General features: G+C 33.3%; 1 protein-coding gene across 1 annotated transcript in view; it reads right to left on the bottom strand.

The window, feature by feature from the left end:
- The window catches only part of PSME4 (proteasome activator subunit 4), a 106,685-nt gene that overhangs the window by 36,836 nt on the left and 48,689 nt on the right, over window positions 1-21,160 (bottom strand). Inside the window, exons 14-20 of the mRNA XM_027865123.1 lie at window positions 21,008-21,158; window positions 19,272-19,370; window positions 19,003-19,072; window positions 18,127-18,194; window positions 11,925-12,140; window positions 10,008-10,165; window positions 8,772-8,867 (exon numbers count right to left, since the gene is read on the bottom strand). Of these exons, the coding sequence (XP_027720924.1) occupies window positions 8,772-8,867; window positions 10,008-10,165; window positions 11,925-12,140; window positions 18,127-18,194; window positions 19,003-19,072; window positions 19,272-19,370; window positions 21,008-21,158 (858 nt within the window). The remainder of the gene's footprint in view (window positions 1-8,771; window positions 8,868-10,007; window positions 10,166-11,924; window positions 12,141-18,126; window positions 18,195-19,002; window positions 19,073-19,271; window positions 19,371-21,007; window positions 21,159-21,160) is intronic.

Genomic DNA, 21,160 nt, shown 5'->3' with positions numbered 1-21,160 from the left:
ATTTTTTCAAAAAGTAGAAAACAAGCTGCATTTTTAGGTAACTCTGATCTTTCCTTCTGTCACATCATAATGTGTCTATATCTACATTGTGAAGCCTGAATTCTTCTAGGATCCCAAGACACACACACCTATAAAAACATTAGTGTTCCTAAATTTAAAAAAAAAATAGAAATATATTTTCCATAAATGTTGACACTCAATTCAGCTGTCCTGAATGTTTCTACAGATTATGAGTTAACATCTTTATTCACACAGACAGGAAAAGATTTTATAGGTTAATGGTTAATACCTTAAAAGTAAAAGATAAGCAATCCAAAGTATGACTTCTTTTTCAACATTTTGTTTCAAAACTTCCATAATTCATTTTTTCCTAATGCTATAGTCAAAATCGATTTGTATTTTAAGAGAAAGCTTAGGCAGAAATGCCGCAATAAGACACTAATTAAAGAACACAGTTAAGCATACTATGTGCATATTAGGGATAAGCACATCTAGTCCAAAAAAGATAAAGAATGCATGGCCTTCATACATGAACTGTATAGTACTGCAGAGGGAATTTTTTTTTTTTGCCAAGACATGTTTGCACACCCTACATTAATACAAATACTGTAGATGGAAAGCAACTAAAAATGGTAGTAAAATAAGACACTTCATCAATCTAGGTTTGACATAGTTAAGAATTTTAGAATTTTAATTAAATACTTATGACCACTTATAATGCATTTTGATTAACCATATTCTCTCTCTAATTCTGGTGCCTGAGAAGTCATGAACACTTTGGGGGGCCATGAATCCATAAAATACAACCTTGAAGTAATTACTTTTTTTCTCCAACAGATTGGTTTTGGAGTTCATAAAATTTTAGGACACAGAATCTTTTCTGTTTCAAAATACTCACTTTTAAACTGAATTTTAAAAGTTCTTACTAAATTTAATTCCTCAACACAATGCAGTGAATAGACAGGCCACTCTCATTTGCAAAGCTCGGAGACTCAACTTTGTTATTTGAGTATTTACTATATAAAAGATAATGTATTACCAGACTCCCACAACTTAACTAAAAAGTAATAAGTAATTTTTGTAATGTCAAAATTTCTCCACAAATTATTTGTAAATATAAGCACTCCCCAAATTACATACATTTAAAGGGCATTCACAACCAAATGAGAAATAGTGCAGGGTCTAGCACACATAAATTTGACAAATGAAATAAAAGTTAAGTGCTATTGTTGAATTACTTTATTATATCCTCAGTGAGAATGTCCAGATTATTTTCTTTCTTTCTTTCTTTTTTTTGTTGTGTGTCCCTTGAGAGTGGAGGTTTTCCAATCTAGTGAAATGTAAATAAAAAGCTTGAATTCATACCCCAATCAATATACCTATCCCCTTCAAACCAAGGGCAAACTGGCTACAAGTAAGGTTTCTGTTAAAGACACTGCTATCACATCACATTGCAAAATGGTAGTAGTATAGATAGGCCAAGTGCAGAAAATGGATCTTGGTTCAAATCCCTATTCTGCCACTTACCAGTAAACAGGAATTATTTTTTCATCATAATGAATGATTATTACAAAGATGAGAAAAAAGAACTTGGATTGTTATTCACAGTAGCAAATATATCGAGATTAAAGCATCATTACTTTGGGCATGATCAAAATGGGAGTGGTAGTGAACATTTTTTACTATAATGGTTCCAATTCCTATTGCAATGAATTTTTCCAGCAGAATTATCTTACTGAATATCATTATTTATAATACAGTTTTTATATTTAAGCATACATTATTTTAAGAATAAATCCATAATTTCCATCTGTATGGCTTTCATTAAGATACAATTTCAGGATTCCTAATTTCAGTTCTTGACTCCTCTAAAATACCCACTAGGAAGGGATTTTTTAAAAAATTAAAACAAAATCTTTAACCTTAATGAATAAATCAATTACCACTTAAATGCTTTACAAATTGATAACTGAAGTAGCCATTAAAACAAAAAGATAATAGTCACTATAAAAATTCTGCATTAAATACAACTTTTAAGTCAAGAGAAAGATTTTAGGAAATTGGAAGCCAGCTGGTATTATCTTTCTATGCGTGGTCCTATATTAGGTTGTTCTGTTCCCACCCACCTCTGATTTCTTTTCATATACTTGAGAGGTCCCTCAATTGCATCCCTTCCTACTTGATTTTTTCCCCTAATAGCTCACAGCTAGGCTGGTGTGAGCATAAAAAAAAACCAGCTCAATGGCAGAAATCTGTCAATAGCCTACACATAAGCAAAACTTTACGCTCATATCCTTTTGAACTACAGCCACACAATATACTTTTGTATGCCTTTACCCCTATGCTGCATGGGTCCAAATATAGGTGTCTCAAAAGTCTCGGTGTTGATTTTAAACTTCTAGCTTATAACAACACCGAGACTTCTGAAACACTCTGTATAGGCTGTACTGCTTGCATATGAAATCCAAGTTAGGCCTATAAATGTGTACTCTTAGTAGCACAGATACAATTAAAGCCTTGCTCATTTCCCCAGCAGCAGCACAAGCACTAGCAACAGCTTTTCTGCTGGCCTGCACCCCAGCAGAAGAAGCCTGTGCCAGGTGTAGCTGCTGCTGATGCAGTAGCATAAGGGAAACAAATTCTTTTCACTTGGTTCCTGCAAAGGCAATCCTCCCCAGTATCCCTGAGATACATGCTTAGAGTTCCCTTGCCCAAAAGAACTTGTACTATATCTGCCACAGGAACAGAAGCATCTAGTTGGGGAAAAAAGTAGGAGTGGTGGATCCCATGAAGTATCAGAGGTTTCCAAGCTTTGCAACTGAGAGAGACCCACCTGTGTTAGCTTTCTTCTTAGCTTCAAAATACCCACTGACATCCTGGGGTCCAAGTATACTATTTCCACAACAAGGTAGTAGTAGGGTGCTTTCAATCAGTAGAAAGATGGCTACGTACTGTATGAAGTTGTAGTAAATATATCTACTTGAAAAATTCTTTACATGAAGTCAGTATGTTATTAGGTTTTAGAATATATTTAAGTATTTTTTTAAACAAATTCTCATCTATAATTCCAATGTCAATTTCTCCTGTTTATTTGCCACTCTAAACTTCCTTAATTTCCTAAAATATCAGTTTTATACTTTTTTGTATGGCAAAAGCTTGTTTACTGAAAGGAAAAACAGGCTTCTCCTAAATAGACCAATGTGGCATTGTCTTTTAAAATATTATAATTATGTGCGCTTATTTTTCTGGGTATATGAACACATATATTTATTTTTCCTTACAAAGAATTCTTACTTTAGGGGCATGGCCTACCCAAAATTGGACTGATAAAGTAGGCTTGTATTTTAAACATCTCCTATATTTATTCTGTATGAATATACATATGGACTAAAAAGGCTTAAGAATAATCTCAGGTGTTTTCCACACTGACTGTTCTTTGTTGAGCATGTATAGTGGATACTCTCAGTTAAACAGATACCAAGAGAAGTATACTGCCACCAAAAAACATATCCTGAGAAAGAACTGCAGCATAGAAAATAATAACATAGCCACCCAACAACTGTAATAAGACCAGCTTTATATATTTATTTAGTAACACTTGGCCACCAAGCCTATCTCTTTTTTTTAACAATGGATATCATTTTCCCCCTAATGTATTATATCTTATACGCTTCCATTTTTAAGAGTGCCTTTTGCCATTTTATGGCAATTTTCTTTAGAACCATTACCTTTAGGAGAATAAACCTTTCAGTGTGAGAAAACATGATGGAGAGGTAAAATGATCAATATAAAAACAAGGCATACATGCAAATTAAATACAGAGGCTAAATGAAGTCGTACACATAGAACTACAATTGAATTAGTATAAAACTATTTTGGTTTATCTTGAAGATGTTAAAATAAACTTATACAGTGCTAAAAAATAAAGTCACTAGGAGTTACTGGGTTATTTATCTTCCAGATTTACTAAAACTAGTCTTTTATGCAACACAATTAGGCTAATTCTATCTTTTATCAACTGTGATCCTAGTTAACAGCATCTATAAACACAAATGAAATGTTGGATCTAGTCTATCATGTGTACATTCTGTTTCTACATAAAAAGAAAAAAAATTCTCACATGCTGCTAAGTTTAAGAGCAGATCGTGGGCCATAGTAATTATTTCCATGGTTGACATACAAAATTTTAAAAATCAAAGAAAACAGTTGGAAGGTGAAAAAAAGGAGAAAACAGGGTTACTCACCGTGGAGTAGTAACTGTTTCCTTTTCTGTGTGCAGCTCCCCCAGCAGAGCTGGGTAGTTTCCTGGAGGTGCCAAGAGAGGTTAGCTAGCCCTGCCCCTCATTGCATAACATCACATCCTTTCACATATAAAAGAAATGGTCTTGTTCTAGACCTTAAGTATCAGATTTCTTGAGTGAAAAGATAGTAAGAGCTTAGTTCTTAAGAATGCTTTTATAACATTTCTATCAGAGGAAAGGGGACACCAGGGGTAATAAAGCAGTATTTAATTAGAAAAATGGGGACTCCTCTACCTTGAGTAACCCTGTTTTTCATATCCCATGAAACTGGTTAGGACTGTTAGAGTGGGTTATAGTTTCAAAGGACCATCCCTAGGCAACTAATGAAGACTGTATATTGGATAAAGACACTTTCTCTTAAGCCTTGGAGGAGTGCCTAGTCTAGCTTTTACAATGGCAAATAGCTGTAAGGGACTACCTAGGCTACCTAATACCACTCATTATTTGGGGCTCTGAGAGCAAAAGTTTTAATTCTAAATTAGGAGACGTTTTTGATTCTTCTATTTTGAAAGGCAAGTTTAGTACCCTGGTATTACAGGTGACTAAGCTGATAGAAGTTAAAATGTTGTAGTTAGGGCATTAGTTGCCCTTCACAGTCCCAAGAGTCTGATGTTTTACATGCCCTTCGAAATAGGAGACAACTGAGCTCAATTAGTAGTTGAGATATCTATCACAGTAACCTGATATTTCTAAAACAAGAGTACAAGCTGAGTAACATTTAATACAGCTGTTTCTTTCTACATACTTAGGTGTACGAAATCATCAATATCCACTCGATTTCTGCCAGACTCAAAAAAACCCTCAAAACACACAAAAGAGGTTCTCACTCAACAGCTATTTCGAGATTTCAAAACCATTCACTACTCCAGTTCCTTCTATATCCACCATGGAACACCTAATGTACTAATCAGCAAAATTTAAAATCACAGAAGACATTAATTTTCAAACAGGCCACCACCCCTAGTTTGCACAGGGTAAATCATAAAACTAGTTGTGTCTGACAGAAAAAGCTTAAGGTAACAAATAAGACCAGCACAATATTAACCTTTTATGCAAAACCAAACCACCAATAAGAGCTTAGTTATCCGTCTCCCAGAGGCAGAGGACAGGCAATTCCTGTCCATTGTTTCAGAAAATGTGTTACTTCCATAATCTATCTGTTTGATATTCTGTTACAAACAAGAAAAAATTTCTTAGCCACAACAAATAAATTTACATCAAGGCATTAAGAAAAGCTTCAGTTTCAACTACAATATTAGTGACATTCATTTTCTTTTCTCATCAAGCTATAGTATTTATTTCATACTACCACCATCTTCAATAGCTAATATCCCAGGCAAACAGTTCCATGTAGAAAGTAAAACTATTTTTTCTACTATAAATGGTCTCATTCATAATAAGAATAATTCTACAGAAAACTTATCTTCCTATTCTTTTTGTTATAGTAGGTAGTGGGCAAAGAAAGACCTCTACAATTTTGTACACCAACCTAGATTATTAGTCTAAGAAAAGTAACACTTAATAATTTCAAAGAACATAAAATTTCAAGTTGTAATTTAACATTACTTTAAGTTAGAAAACATTAAAGAAATTTAAAGTACTGCAGATTTGTTGCATAATGCTTTGAAAAAGTCTTCTAATAAACTCATTAGCACTGGCTACATAATCACTTTTAAAATATTCATCTAGAAATGAGTTAATCTCTTTTAGTGTGTGTATTAGATGTTCAACTGCTAAAGAAGTAGTGTTTTACTTATATTGCATGGGAGCCTTCAGGAAGGGGAGAGACCTGAAAACTACACTCCTCCTTGCATTTAAATAATCAACCAACTCCACTGTGAAGTCCTACTCTGGTGTCTCATGGTGTGGAGGTAATCCTGGGTTCTCAAAGGCTATGTTAGAATGCTCAAGTTTTGGCAGGTCCTATTACCAAGCTGGAAAGTTTTTGAATGTGGGCCTTGTGAAAGAAGGTCTGCTGTCTGTCTGTCTCTTGATTGAGAACTAGCCTAGGTAAATTAAGAGAGGCTCACCAGAGTGAGTGATGAGCTGTTTAGCCATAGAAACGCTTGAAGACCATCTTCTGAGCTACAGAGGAGCTATGATCTATGTTGAAGGAAATATTCAAACTGAAGAAATTATGATCTTTAAAGTAGTGAAGTAAAAGTATCAACTAAAATACAACCTATCATATTTGGATAAAACATGTTTACAAGTTACAGCGACATTTTAGATGCAGATAATACAAGATAGGAGCTAATTTAGTATAGCTTACTATAAATTTAAATATAGAGAAAAAAGTTCTTTCTAGAAAGTTGTGGAATCTATTTATAAAACAAAGTTGACCCTCATTTCAGCAATCAGAAGGAAAAGGCTGTTTTTCTTTTTCCTACCTATTCCACTGTATATCATCATTACTTTTTATCATAATATATTTCATATTAAGTATTCTTTAAAAACCCTACTATCCTAAAAGAACATAAAAAACTAAATAAGTTCAATTTTATCTAAAAAACAAGAAAAAAACCAACAACCAGAAAATATCCAATTTTATCCCTTCAAATCTTTAGTGATTTTTTTCAGTCTGATTTTCAACACAAAAGTCAACATCTTCACTTTTAGAGAATACCTCCCCAGTCAAATATTTTCCTGCTGTTCAGCTTTTGAAAGGAAAAGCAGACCTAAAAGAATAGGGATATGCAATATCAACTTCATGGAACATATGATAATGTACCACAAGGCAACATAGGCTGAGTTTATTTATCCCAGAAAGTATTACAGAGTCATGTTAAATTTTTAAGAAAGAGAAGGCCATTTTGATAGAAAATCATTATATGCAACTGATCAAAATATAAAGCACCACCTTATGTTCACTTAATTCATTTTTGCTTCAGTTATCCATTATAAAAGTGAAAAAGGTTAAAATGTAGCTATGTCTGATACCTACCTCAAATGGAACAATTACTTTAGTAATCTACCTTAGTTTAAAATAGTTTCTAGTCATCATTTGATCCTAAAATCCACTGTCTTATCTGCATGGAACATCCTTTCGGCCTCATAAGAGAGATTCTTGGCCCTGATAAAGAAAACCCTACTTATCTTCAAAGAAACATCCTCGAGAAGAACTCCAATTACCAATTCCTCAATTTACATGCTGTATTAAAAAACACCCATTTGGCATAACACAACAGGGTCAGGATTTCATTGTATTGCATTATTCAAATTATCAAGAAGTTAAAATTATGTTTCTTTATTTTTAAAAGTTGGTATGTTTGTATCAAATTATTCTGTCATGAGTGGATATTTGAAAATGATTTTTTATTGATTTCAAACAGTTTATTCACCTGATGTGAAACACAGGAAACAAAAGTTCTGAGAAAAAACCTATGATTTCTGGGAAAACAAAAACAGACATCTTTGTCAGAAATTAACTAACCATCTACAGAACTAGGACTAAAGTAGTTTTCTAATATTTAATTTTCATGCTAAAAAAAAAGATACGTGACAAATAATATCTCATTCGTCAAAAAGGACAATGCAACCAAAAAACTGTGAAAATTGTAGGAGTGTTATCTACTGGCAAAAAGAATTTCAAAATCCTTTTAACCACTCCTGGTAAATTAAATTTCTTTTCAAGTTCTTTCAATAAGCACCAGTAATCAAACTGTTCTGTTAGAATCTAGAAAGATTTTATAAAGCAAGATCAGTCTCCCTCTCTCTTTTTTTTTTAGAGATCTCATGGTAAGTTGCTCAGAAATTAAGGTGAATGCTGAAAAGAAAATGGCAGCTGGAGATGGCATACCAAAACACACACATCTACTTTCTAGGTCACCTAGATCTGTCAAGTGCTACAGATTCCACTTAAACTCAATTCCTGACCCAAGTGTCAGATAAAAAATGGGATTTTATTAAATCAAAATATACCAATTCACATGATCAGTCCTACTAACAATGCAAAACCATTTAACTCCAACATCTTGAAATGTAAAAGGAAGAAAATTCAAAGGACTAAGCATCTATTTTTTGCCAGAGGAAAAAAAAAATTATGTCAAATTTCTCTCAAAGTACCAAATTTCTTTTGGTCACACATTACAATATCAAAACATTTTCCACATAAAATTGCAGGCAAAAATATTATAGGTTTTAGCTTTGCGCTTTAAAAATAATGAAAATGTATCTTTAAACAATTATATCTAAGTATGGTGCAAAAGAGCTTTTAAATAAACAAATGAGATGCATATAGGTTGATATGCTAAAACATTTCAGTCAATGCATCCTCCTATTACTTTACCTATAAATATGTATGTATATAGGTATAGTGTCTTTTAAAAAATTTATTCACTTAATTTGTGCCTTAGATATTTTTGGTTTAACAATGATATCACAAGGATAAAAATGACTAAGTCACGTTTATTTTTTAAAAATAATAAAACAGCAAACATGTAAAGTAAATAGTAAAACAATTCTACTTACAAATGAGTAATCTGCTCTCCTTTCAGAGGGGGTAGAAGGTTCCCTGAACCAATCAAACAGTTGTGAACTATGGTCAAACGCTGTTGTACATCATCTCTAAAATTAAAAATTTGAAGTATTTTAATATTTCAGAAGTGATAAAAATGTTTGGTTTTATTAATAAAATTACCCATTACATTTACTTATGAGATCTTTTCAGCCTTCTAGAATTCAAAAGTACACAATGATTTACTGTATCAGTCAAGGTACTCAAGATTAAGACAAAGAAATGACAAACTCCCCGTGTCAGCAAAAGGTAATTAAACAGATGTAGAATTTTAAATGATAACATTAGACGGCTGAGGGTTACTTAGATACTGCATGATTTATCATCTGCAACAACAGTCCACTAAGTCTTCAAAAAACCCTTTTTACATAAGCAATTCAGAATCCTATAGTTTCTCTTTAACCATATGTCCATAATATTCCTGGTAAGAATGACAAATATTTATTCTTTCTCTCTAATAATTTTGATAGAGTTGAACTGGAAGACATCAATAGGCACCTCCTAACCAAGTAAGTTTAATATACATTTAAAAAGTCAGTTCCCAATACCCTCCCCCATCCATTCTCCATTTCTGTTATTTCAGTGCCAACATGTTATCTGGGGTTTCATCGTAATTCTGGAAACTTAGATTGCGAAACTCTAGCCATTAGCTTCAAATATTAATAATTTTTCTGTGGAACATTTTCTGGGAAGAGTCTTTATTTGTCCGTAGTTGCTTACACACACACACACACACACACACACACACACACACTCTCTCTCTCTCTCTCTCTGGACTGAGAATACTGGATATGATTTTTAAAGTCTAAGCAGTATTCCTAAGTCTAGAAAATATATTCTTCTTTTCAAAGTAGATACCTAAATACATTTGCATGTAAGTCAAACTCAAAAGTGTCTAACTTTATAAAGTTGAACAGGGAATTTAGCAATGAGTCAAATGAATACTTCTTTATTTTTCATGTAACACTTTGAAATATTATGAAGCTATATAAAAAGAAAAATTTTCTTCCTATTAAAAATATATTACACTCAAGAATTTTTTAAGTACTATTTGAACAGGCGCATTTTAAATTAACACAAAATGTGCATCGTACATATTAATAATCTCATTATAAAGAAAAAAAATATTAATGCCAAACTTCTGAAAACAGGCACTAATGACACAAATGGATAACACTGGTAAAACAAACCTGGACATTTCTAGTTCTCCATTTGCATAGAGTTGGAGCTTGACAAGCTCAGGCTGAAGAAAGGAATCCAGTAAATAATAGGCAAAGGTTATTTCTTCATGTGAAGGTACATGCCACTGGATACCCAGATTCCACAAATCACCTGGTTTTCCCCAGTCCTAAGAACAAAGTTGCACCACAGAAGTTGTAAAATAAAGTATTTTATTAAACACTTAATGTTCATGAAATAAAACAAATTTATTTTACAATGGGGCACAGGGGAAAAATTGATAAAAACCATAAAATCTAAATCTTGGTGATACAAACTTCATCATAAAATACTATAACTTTATGACAGAAATATCTACTGAAGTAGTCAATATCTTTTATATAAAAGGCACTCAATAAATGAAGATATATTTCTGTTGAACCCCATATGTAATTTGGACATCTTTACTAAGCTTATTAATAGAATCAGTTCTATAATATGTGCACAAACCAACCAATTTCACACAAAACTGGAAAAATTTGGATTAAAACTCTTTTCAAGGATAAGACATTATTTTCATAAAAAATAACATGGCAAAATTAAGAGAACATGGAATAATTTACCTGTCAGATCTATGGAGAAGGGAAGAATTTAGGACCAAACAAGCATTATGAAATGCAAAATAGATAATTTTAATTATATAAAAAAGGTTTTGCACAAACAAAACCATTGCAAACAAAATCAGAAGGAAAGCAAAAAACTGGGGAAAAATTTTTTACAGAAAGTTATGTCTGATGAAGGCCTCATTTCTCATATATATATATATGGAGGGAGGGAGGGAGGGAGAGAGGGAGAGAGAGAGAAATAGAGAGAAAGAGAGAGAGAGAGAACTGAGTCAAATTTACAAGACTACAAGTCATTCCCTAATTGATTAATGGTCAAAGGATATGAATAGGCAGTTTTCAGATGAAGAAATCAAAGCTATCTAGTCTTATGAAAAAATGCTTTAAATCACTATTGATTAAAGAAATGCAAATCAAAACAACTCTGAGGCACCACCTCATACCTATCAGATTGGCTAATATGACAAAAAAGGAAAACGATAAATGTTGGAGGGGCTGTGGGAAAATTGGGACATTAAGGTGGAGTGGTGAACTGATCCAACCATTTTGGAGAACTATTTGCAACTATGCCCAAAGGGCTATAAAACCATGAATACCCTTTGACCCAGCAAAACCACTACTAGGAAAGTATCCCAAAAAGATGATTAAAAAAAAGGGACACATATGTACAAAAATATTTATAGCACTTCTTTTTGTAGTAGCAAAGAACTGGAAATTGAGAAGATGCCCATCAACTGGCTGAACAAATTGTGGTATATGATTGCAATGGAATATTATTGTGCTATAAGAAATGACAAGCAGTATGATTTCAGAAAAACCTGGAAAGATTTAAATGAAGTGAGCAGAACCAAGAGAACATTGTACATAGTAATAGTAATACAGTATGATGAATAGTGAATGACTTAGCTATTCCCATCAATACAATGATCCAAGACAATCCCAAAGGACTCATGATGAAAAATGTTATCCACATCCAGAGAAAGAACTGATACTGTCTGAATACAGACTTAATATGTACTATTTTTCACTTTCTTTCTTTGTTTCTTTTGCAAAAAATGAATAATATGAAAATGTTTTACTTGACTGCACATGCATAACCCATATCAGATTGCTTATTGTTTCATGGAGAAGGGAGGAATCAAGTTTGGAACTCAAAACTTAAAAAATAAAAGGAGTGTTAAAAATTGTTTGTACATGTAATTGGGGGAAAATGTTATTAAAAAAATAACAAGGCTAAAATTTCCAAGCCAATGCTCTAATTACATTTTTCATAATAATTACATTGATTAAAATAATCCTCTAATCTCATATTAATGAAAACCTTACCTTAATAGGAAAGTATTCTGAAGGAGGCTTGTTAAAGCCACCTGGCACACTGCAGTATTCTGTAGGATAGATAAGTGTAGTAGATCGCAGAAGGTGATGTAAGAGATTACAAGACAAAGTGTAACCCTGTTTACAGGTTAAATGTAAGGTTCGCTGGAGAATCTTTACCAGCTGTTCTTTGTAAGGCAACAACTTCTTTCCATCAACTCGAGTAATCTAATAAAAGAAAGATTTTTTTAAAGAATTTACTATTTGGTTATGACAATGATAGAAAATTCAGATAGTTCAAATACTAATGTTAGTCTAAGTTTTTAAAAAGTTTTATTTCAAATCATTTAAAAATATGCTAAATAAATGGTTCTCATCATCTGGGCCTGGGGCAGCTAGGTGGCATAGCTGATAGAGCCCTAGACTGAGAGTCAAGAAAACCAGAATTCAAATCCAGCCTCAGACACTTACTAGCTTTATGACCCTGGGCAAGTCCCTTAACCCTGTTTGCCTCAGAGCAGAAGGAGGAAATCGCAAACCACTCTAATATTTTTGCTAAGAAAACCCCAAATGGAATCAAGAAGAATTGGACATAACTGAAAACAACAAGAAGAATAACCTAGGCCGTATACTTCTAGGTGCCATTTTATTTTAAGGGTTTTGTGATTCCCTATGTATACTGAGCACTTTCACTCTGTCGTGTACTTCTTCAATCACAAGATGCTAATACTAATCTAAGTACTATATTATAGGGGTCCCCTAAAATATTATCATTTTGTTTAAAAAAGGGTCCTACTTTGAAAAGGTTGGGAACTAGCATGCTAAATGAAAGAACTCTCTTAAGTTAGGAGGTGAAAAGACAAAATTCTTGACCTCAGGGAACTTACATTCTAACAGAGGGATATGCCACAGATACAAATAACTTCAATACAAACAGTACATGTACCAGAGGTCGGCAAATTTCAACCCCACTTGTATTTGTAAGGTCTGTAAGCTAAGAAAGGTTTTTACAATTTAAAATATTTTACAACAGGCATAGAAAACACACATAGGCCAGGGTCAACCTGCATACCCCTACAATAGAGAGATACAAGACAAACTTAACAAATAAGGGAATTAGCGAAGTTGATAGTAATATTCAACAGGCACAGAAAACATAAAGAAAGGCACACCTTGGGAATGGATCAGCAAGGGAAGTACTTTTGAGGAGTCAATCAAAAAGACAAAGAAGCAATGTAAATAATTCTTTAGTAACCCAACTGCAAGAAGAGGAGTATTATCTTTGAACATATTTTACAATAACAAAATTTGCAAGAAGAATAAGAAGGACTAATGAAGGACTCAAGAACAAGAATTTACAAGAAGACTTAGATATGAGCCTAAGAATGAAGAGCTCCTATTTAACATAAAGCTATCTTTTGCTTTTGACAAAGGCAGGGATCATGTTAATGAGTATATTTCATTTGTACTTCACAGAATTTTAGAGTGAGAAGGGCCACTTGATAAAAATCCATTCCCATTAGGAATCTTTGCGATAACATACTCAATAGTCTTTGATTGAAGACTGTCAATGACAGGAGACCCACAATCTTCTAGATGCATCTAATTCTCCCCCGGAACAGCTCTAATTATGAGCAAGTTTTTTCTAATAACAAGTTTAAATTTTCCTCTTTGCCACTACCACCCACTGTTGATACATGTTATTAACACTAATAATGATAATTAATACAAGAAAGATAAGTCTTCTGTGAGCCCTGGAAAATGGGTCGTGATGGAGGAACAGTACATGAGAAGTCAATGACACTACTAGGAAAAATGGGGACATTGGACTTGATAATTAGAAAATCATAATTAAGGACTTGACAGTAAGGAAATGCAGGGATTGATTATAGACAACTTTCTCAGGAAGTTTAGCAATGTAGGAAAAGAAAAAGTTGGAGTAGTGTATGACTGGGACAAAAAAGTTAATAAAATCTACTTAAAAAAAAAGTTAAGTATGTAAATGGTCAATTTCACCTCTCTGATCCCTCAATTTCCGAATTTGTAAAATAGGGATAAACAACACGCTATCTATTTCAGAAGAAAGCACACTGTTAACCCTAACATGAGTTATGAGTCACTGATGAGGGAGAGATGATTGATAATATATAGCAAGATCCTGGAAGAAATGAGAGGGACTAGGATAAAGGATACAGGTAGAAAGATCAGCTTCAGTGAGCAGTAGGGATAGAGTTTTCAGTAAGTGATCACACTGACAAGATTTAAGGAACAGAGGCATGGAACTCAGGTAGTGTACAATGGATGGTCTTTATCTCAGAAAAACAGAAGCCTGTTGTTAATCCAGGTTCAAAGGTAAAGAAACACTAATTTCTAGCATTTTAAGAAATGTTAGCATGTATGAAATGTTTTTATTCCTCATCTAAAATGCATTTCTATCTTCATTTCTTTCTTACAAAGATATTTTTTCTACCTGTATTAACAATTTAAAATTTTTAACCTAAACACCAAAAAGCATTTCCATACACAAATTTCCACGCAAAAAGAGGACTATATACGGAACTGTGAACTTATGTTTTGTAACACTTTTTTTAAAAGTATTTAATACATTCTACAGATTACTTTTTTTATTTTTGGTTGGGCAATGGGGGTTAAGTGATTTGCCCAGGGTCACACAGCTAGTGTTATGTGTCTGAGGCCGGATATGAACTCAGGTCCTTCTGAATCCAGGGCCGGTGCTCTATCCACTACGCCACCTAGCTGCCCCTACAGATTACTTTCAAAACTGTCCCCCTTTTCTTTGCTTCCCTCTGTTCTTTTCTGTGCATTTAAAAAAATGGTTCAATGGTGATTTTTTGGGCAACAGTATTGCTAACTCCCTACTTACTTTCAAACCTCCTTCCCAAATTAAAAAAAAGAAAAACCCTCCTTGGAACAAATAAGCATAGTCAAAGAAAAATGAATTCACTCAATGGCCATATCTAGAAGTGCATGTCTCTTTCTGCCCCTTGAGTCCATCACTTTTGTCAGGAGGTGATTAAATGTTTCACAGAGTCCTCTGGAGACACAGCTGAACACTGCATGTACAAAGTTATTATGTCTTTAAAAAATTTTTTTCCCTTTCTCCTTATATAAATTGCTCTCCTAATCACTTCACTCTTCACCTATTTACTCTATTGATATTATACAGGATGCTCTGAAATCATTTCTTTCATCTTTTCTTATGGCTCAATAACATTCCATTGCATTCCTATACCACAATTTGTTCTTGATGGGAAGACCTTTAGATTCTAGTTCCTTTTTTTTCCCCCTCTTTTAACTCCTCCTTCAGGATCAGGAACTTTGTTTTTGACTATTCCCTCCTAGGTATTATCCTTTCAACACTTAACCTGTTTAGTTTCCCTGTTTAGTCTGATATTATTTCAGCACCAAATTGTATAAGTGCACATATTCTCAACTCACTTTTCTCTGTTTCATGAGAGTGATAATTCAAACAATTTAAAGACTAAATGATTCCTCTAAACCCTGCTTTTCTTATCTATAAAATGATTTAAAAAAAAAAAAAGCCTAGATCTAAGGTCACAGTACCTTATTTTTCTTTTCCTTTTGTTTTTTTGAGACTTGGTCTCCCTATCTCACCCAAGTTGTAAGTATATTAGCCACTCACGGGTCCAATCCCACTACTGATCAACATAGGAGTTTTGACCTGCTCTATTTCTAACATTAGCTAGTTTGGTCCTCTTGAGGCAGCACGGTAGGTTCCTGCTCTCAGGAGTTCCCCATATTGATGCTACATTTAATATAGATACCCATTTAGTTTAGCCCTACTGCAACTAAGAACTTCTAAGTTAAAATGATTCATCTGTCAACTTTAGGCTCCCCATATAATACACCAGATTTAATTAGGTTTTTCTTTTTGGGAACATCTTTAGCTGCAAGTATAGAAATAATAACAATGAGTCATTTTTATAAAGTACTACATACTTTATAAAAGTACGTATAAAAGTGCTTTCTTAATAATGAATACAGGTCTTGGAGTTGAAGGACCTATGTTGGAATCCAATTTCTTCCACTTTGTACCTGTGTGTCATTGTACGAGTTATTTATCTACTCTACGACTCATCTGTAAAATCAACTAAATCACCTCAGGTCCTTTCCAGATCCAATTTTTTACAGCTAGGTAATGATAGTACCAAGATGTGAATCTCTAATTAGATAGCCAAATGCAAGAAAAAGAAAGAGATAACATTTTAGCTAGTTGCAAAATCTTATTATAATTCTTTGAAGCGTTACTCAAGGTAGTTATTTTGGAATTATTCCAAACTAACTTGAAATTGTGATGTAATTTCAAGGCTTCAATGTACATATCTTGGGAATATCTATCTGTCTCATTTTTACAAACTGATAAATTCAAGCAGATTCCTATAAATCCTACTCTGACACCACTATGGTATGGAGGTGACCCTAGGTTTGCAAAGGCTATGCCAGCAGAGTACAAGCTCTGGAATATTATACCAAAATGGAAAGGTCTATCAAGCAAGAGACTTAGCATATGTCAGAGAGCCAGCTAAGCTAAGTACAAAGAGTCTCCATCACCAGGAATTTGACCACTAGGTTAACTACCATGCTGGCAACCTATGAAAGAAAAATACAAAATGGTCTCAAATGAGTCCCTCCTTCTATAGCAGCAGAGTAGCAGGAGATAAGAGTTCAAAGAATAATAGTTTTTAAACCATCTACAAACATAAGCTTAATTGCTAAATGTCAGTTTCCTGTCTAATGACAAATGAACTGTGACACTAGTAGAAAAATTGAATTCTATCATTATTTTAAAAAGTGAAAACAGAAGACACAGGAAATTGCAGTTATATAGAAGGATGCTTCATGAATTCTCCTGAGAGAATTAAATAAATGAGTTGGTGAGTTAATAAATGAGTTAGCTTCACCAACCACACAAAAGTAAGAAGTATTTCATAGAGATAATTGCTTATCTCATCTAGCTGGGCTCATGATGAACATAAATAAAAAGACCATGAAGTAAACTGTACCATATGTATCATTTGTTGCAAAGGATAATGGAAGAGAGAAAATCTATGGAGAACTTGACATGCTACTACAAAGTAAATCAACATGTTGGTATTCACAAATGTCAATGTGAACATGGGCATAGCAGAAGACAGCTAAAATGTTGGAAAATATTTTTCAGGATTAAGAACCAGTATCAACTAAAGCATAAAACCAGGAAACGAATGCTCACCAAAAATGTTTGCTCCTCTTATATGTATGCCATGTTAAGTCCAAATGAAGGACGGATTCCCTATAGATAAGTGACATCTTCCAGATACTCCTGTTTATGGATGACTTTGTACTGACTGCATCAAGTCCCATAATACTACAGAGCCTCCTCACTGAGTGCAATAGATTCTCAAAAGAGATGAGTTTGACAACTGACGTAGTAAAAAGAAAATGTATGAAGAATGCTTATTGTTGAAATTATGAGATGCAGTTGAATAAACAACTCATTCAGTTAGTCTAATACATATCTTAATAAGACACTGCAAATGGACTATGAGTAGGCATTATAACTGAAAGATCTTAAATATTCTTTTAGTGAGCTACGTTGTTGTGAATCATGAAGAAAACATAACAATCTCTAAAGAATAAAATTTCAGGTGACCCAAAGCTCAATGCAGACATGTTGTAAGCTGAAGGATATTACTAAAGGTGATGTAAACACAAGTAGTGGCACAAAAGGTGTCATCAAAGAAATGCATGCTTCAAAAGAGATAAATTGGTCACATGATTAGAGCAAGGAATGAAGGATGAAAAGGCAAAGTACTGCATAGGAACCACAGAATGTTGGAAAGCTTCCAGCATTTTAGATATAACTTACACAGAGGATGAAAAGTATGGATGGCTTGTAAGCTGTATCTTTGGGGACAGTGCCCTATATTAACATATCACATAGCCATTGAAGGAAGTATAAAGCCAGGAAGAAAACAGTTAAAGTACAGACTACAATATAATTCAAATATTCTGAAAGTTCTCTGTATCTATCCATCACACTATAAAACTTTCATAATTCTATCACCCCTTTAACTCTTTCTAGAATAGTCTGTCAGTAGAACAGATAGAGCTTTACTGTTAGTCCATGTATACAAAATAATTTTAAATTTTTTTTCCTCAAGAGAAAAAAGAACGCTCAAAGAGCGCATACCTCAGACACAAGTTGGAGATTCCACAGTAATTCCTTATCGAGCTCTTCTTCCTTCAAGACATCATCATCTAAAACAGGGGGAAAAATGTATTTAATAAATTATAAGCTTTCAAAATTCACAGCTAAATTTTCTGTCAAGATTATGTGCAACCCTGCATTTCTATAAAGACTTCTTGTTTCATCTTCTAGAAAGTCTTTTCACTCTTTCCTGTCCAGAAAAAAAAAAAAGGACAATGTCTAAGAAGTAAATAAATGTATCATTTCAAAGATCAGGAATCCTAATGTTCCACATGTACTATATCAATTCTAACTTCTCAAGTTAACTGAAAGAAATTCCTTTTGGATACCATAATAAAATTCCTTAAAGTATCCAGTTTGGTTTTCTTATTGCATCAAGTTGACAGATATTAGTGTTTTAAAATTAGGGGAAGTATCTCAAGTTGTTAAAAGTTCTCATTAATGTACCTAATGTACATTTCTCAGAATCATAGAACTTTTTTAGATGGGACCTCACTGACCATCTGATACAAACTATATCCAAAACGAATCCCCAATATATCATACCCAATAAATGTCATCCAGCATCTTTTTAAAAGACCACCATGAAGGAAAAATCCACTATCTCCAAGGACATTCCGTTCCACTTTTGAACAGCTCTAATCAAGACTTTCTTCCTGAAATCAAGCCTAAAATTGCTTCTTTGCAACTTCCATCCACTATTCTTAGTTCTGTCTTCTTGGGTCAAACAGAACAAATCTATTCTTTCTTCCAATCTAGACAAACTAATCTGTACATAATTAGATTGTTTTCAAAGACTAAAAGAAATGTTTATTCAAAAAATGAAAACAAACAAGTCAGTAAGATCATATGACTCACTCATTGTAAGTTGAGTTATAACACTGCAGCAGTGGGGAACAAAGATCTTCAAAGATTCCTCTGGGCAGCACTAAAACATATTTTACAAATGATTTAAAAAAGAAGCAGCCAACATGAGGTAAAAAAGTAATCACTATTTCAGGGAAAAAGTATACAGGATGATTATCTTTTGGGGCAAGTTTACATTTAAAACATAACATCCAGGACAGAAATAAATTATTATCCACAAGATTACCTTCTAAGTTTTCAGTTTAAAAACAACAACTAACCTTTACAGCAGCTCGGCACATGTCTGCCACCATGCGGCCTGCTACTCTAGTTTCAAATATGTTTGAAACAGCAAAATTAAAAACCTTCTGCAGGGCAACCTGTCAAGTGGAAGATATAGTCAACCTTTCTTTAGAAAAGAAGAATAAAATTCCTCATGGAATATAAAAGAAAAATATACATGCATATATTTCAACTTTACACGAGGTAATTATTTCAAAATGAGAAATTAGGTTCACTGAATCTTTAAAGAGAACCATCCACAATAAAAATTAAGCAAAGAGTTAAAACTTTGGGTACCTTCTACAAATATTTTAAATCATTTCATTTAAAAAACTGTTTCACATTTTAAGTGATGTTAAAAAGAGACAGGGACAAAACTTGCATGTGATACTAATTTGAACAAAGCAAAATTGCTACAAATTTGCTTTCCTGAGATTTAGGGAAGTCACACAAAACATGGCTGGATATGGTCAAAGAGTATGTAGGTGGTTGAGGAGATCAGTGTTTTAAATGGCATTTTGTGGAAAATATTTCATTAATTTAACATATAAGGTCATGCTGAATAGTTTAGGCATTAATTTAAAAAAATAATAAAATAGCACTGTGGTGATCATAGTGCTAAGTACTCAAAATCCCTAGACTAAATTTTATATTATGCTAATCAATTTTTATTTCATTATCAAATAAAAGAGGTCTAGATATAAACTTTCCAGGATTAAAATAACTGAAGATTTTCTTCCAAAAGCCACTGAGTCAAAGAAAATTTGCTAAGATCAATAAAAGATCATTTTGCCCCAATCCTATTCTTTTTTTTTTTTTTTTTGGCTAGGCAATGGGGTTAAGTGACTGCTCAGGGTCACACAGCTAGTAAGTGTTATGTGTATGAGGCCAGATCTGAACTCAGGTCCTCCTGAATCCAGGGCCGGTGCTCTATCCACTGCGCCACCTAGCTGCCCCCCCGTTAATTTATATCATAAAAACTTTAAAAACTGTTCCTCTGCACACTGTGTAATTATCATAATAAAACATGGTATTAAAAAAAGAAAATGCACTTCCCTTCCTTGCAGAGGAGGGGGAACAGGAGTATGGAATACTGCATATTCTGAAGATTTAGGTGACATATTGGTTAGTTGTGTTGAACTGCCTTTTCCCTGTCTTTTTTTTTTTTTTAATTCTGTGTTACAAGGGATGGTTCTCTAGGGAAGAGAGGATCAGGGATACACTGGAAAGAAGGCGATATAAAATCAAAAGATATAAAAAAACTCTAAAATAAATCTGTTTCAGAAAGATATTATTTTTGAAGATGCAAAGACATCTAAAACTGACATAGAAGGAAGAAAATAAAATAAAAATTTTGGTGATAAAGAACGAATATTGCATAGCATGCTTTGTGAGAATAACACTAAACACCAGACAGTTAAAATAGATTTAGTTCTAATGAAACAAAAAGGTTGTTTTCCATAATTTAATATCAGAATAATGTAGCATGATTATATTAATCCTGAAGTCACAAAAATAATATTAAAATTAAGTTTAAAAAATTTCAGTGTTTTTTATCCCAATTTTTTTTTTTTATCATGGCATGGTTATACTAAAAATGGGTATATACCAAAACCTTAAAATTACTTATGGAGCAAGAAATGGTGAGGTAGAACTCTAAGGCAACTTGCTATTTGAAAAAGTTATGTCACATGTAAATTTATAATTTTATTTTGTATAACAATATTCTCTGTACCTTAAATATCTCATTAGAACATTGTGTGAGTATCGTACTGAAAGTAGAAGAGAGGCCTAATTCCACCAGACTTTCCAAGTGGGTCATCTTCTCCGTTTCTGTCTCCTCTCTTGTTTGTTCCAATGTGCTACTTTCTATAAGTCCAAAGCATCT

The sequence above is a fragment of the Vombatus ursinus genome, unplaced genomic scaffold (assembly GCF_900497805.2).
Source record: "Vombatus ursinus unplaced genomic scaffold, bare-nosed wombat genome assembly UNPS02014778.1, whole genome shotgun sequence".
Taxonomy (NCBI): Eukaryota; Metazoa; Chordata; class Mammalia; order Diprotodontia; family Vombatidae; genus Vombatus; species Vombatus ursinus.
The sequence above is the reverse complement of the archived record's forward strand: the minus strand, read 5'-3'. Positions and strand labels throughout refer to the sequence as shown.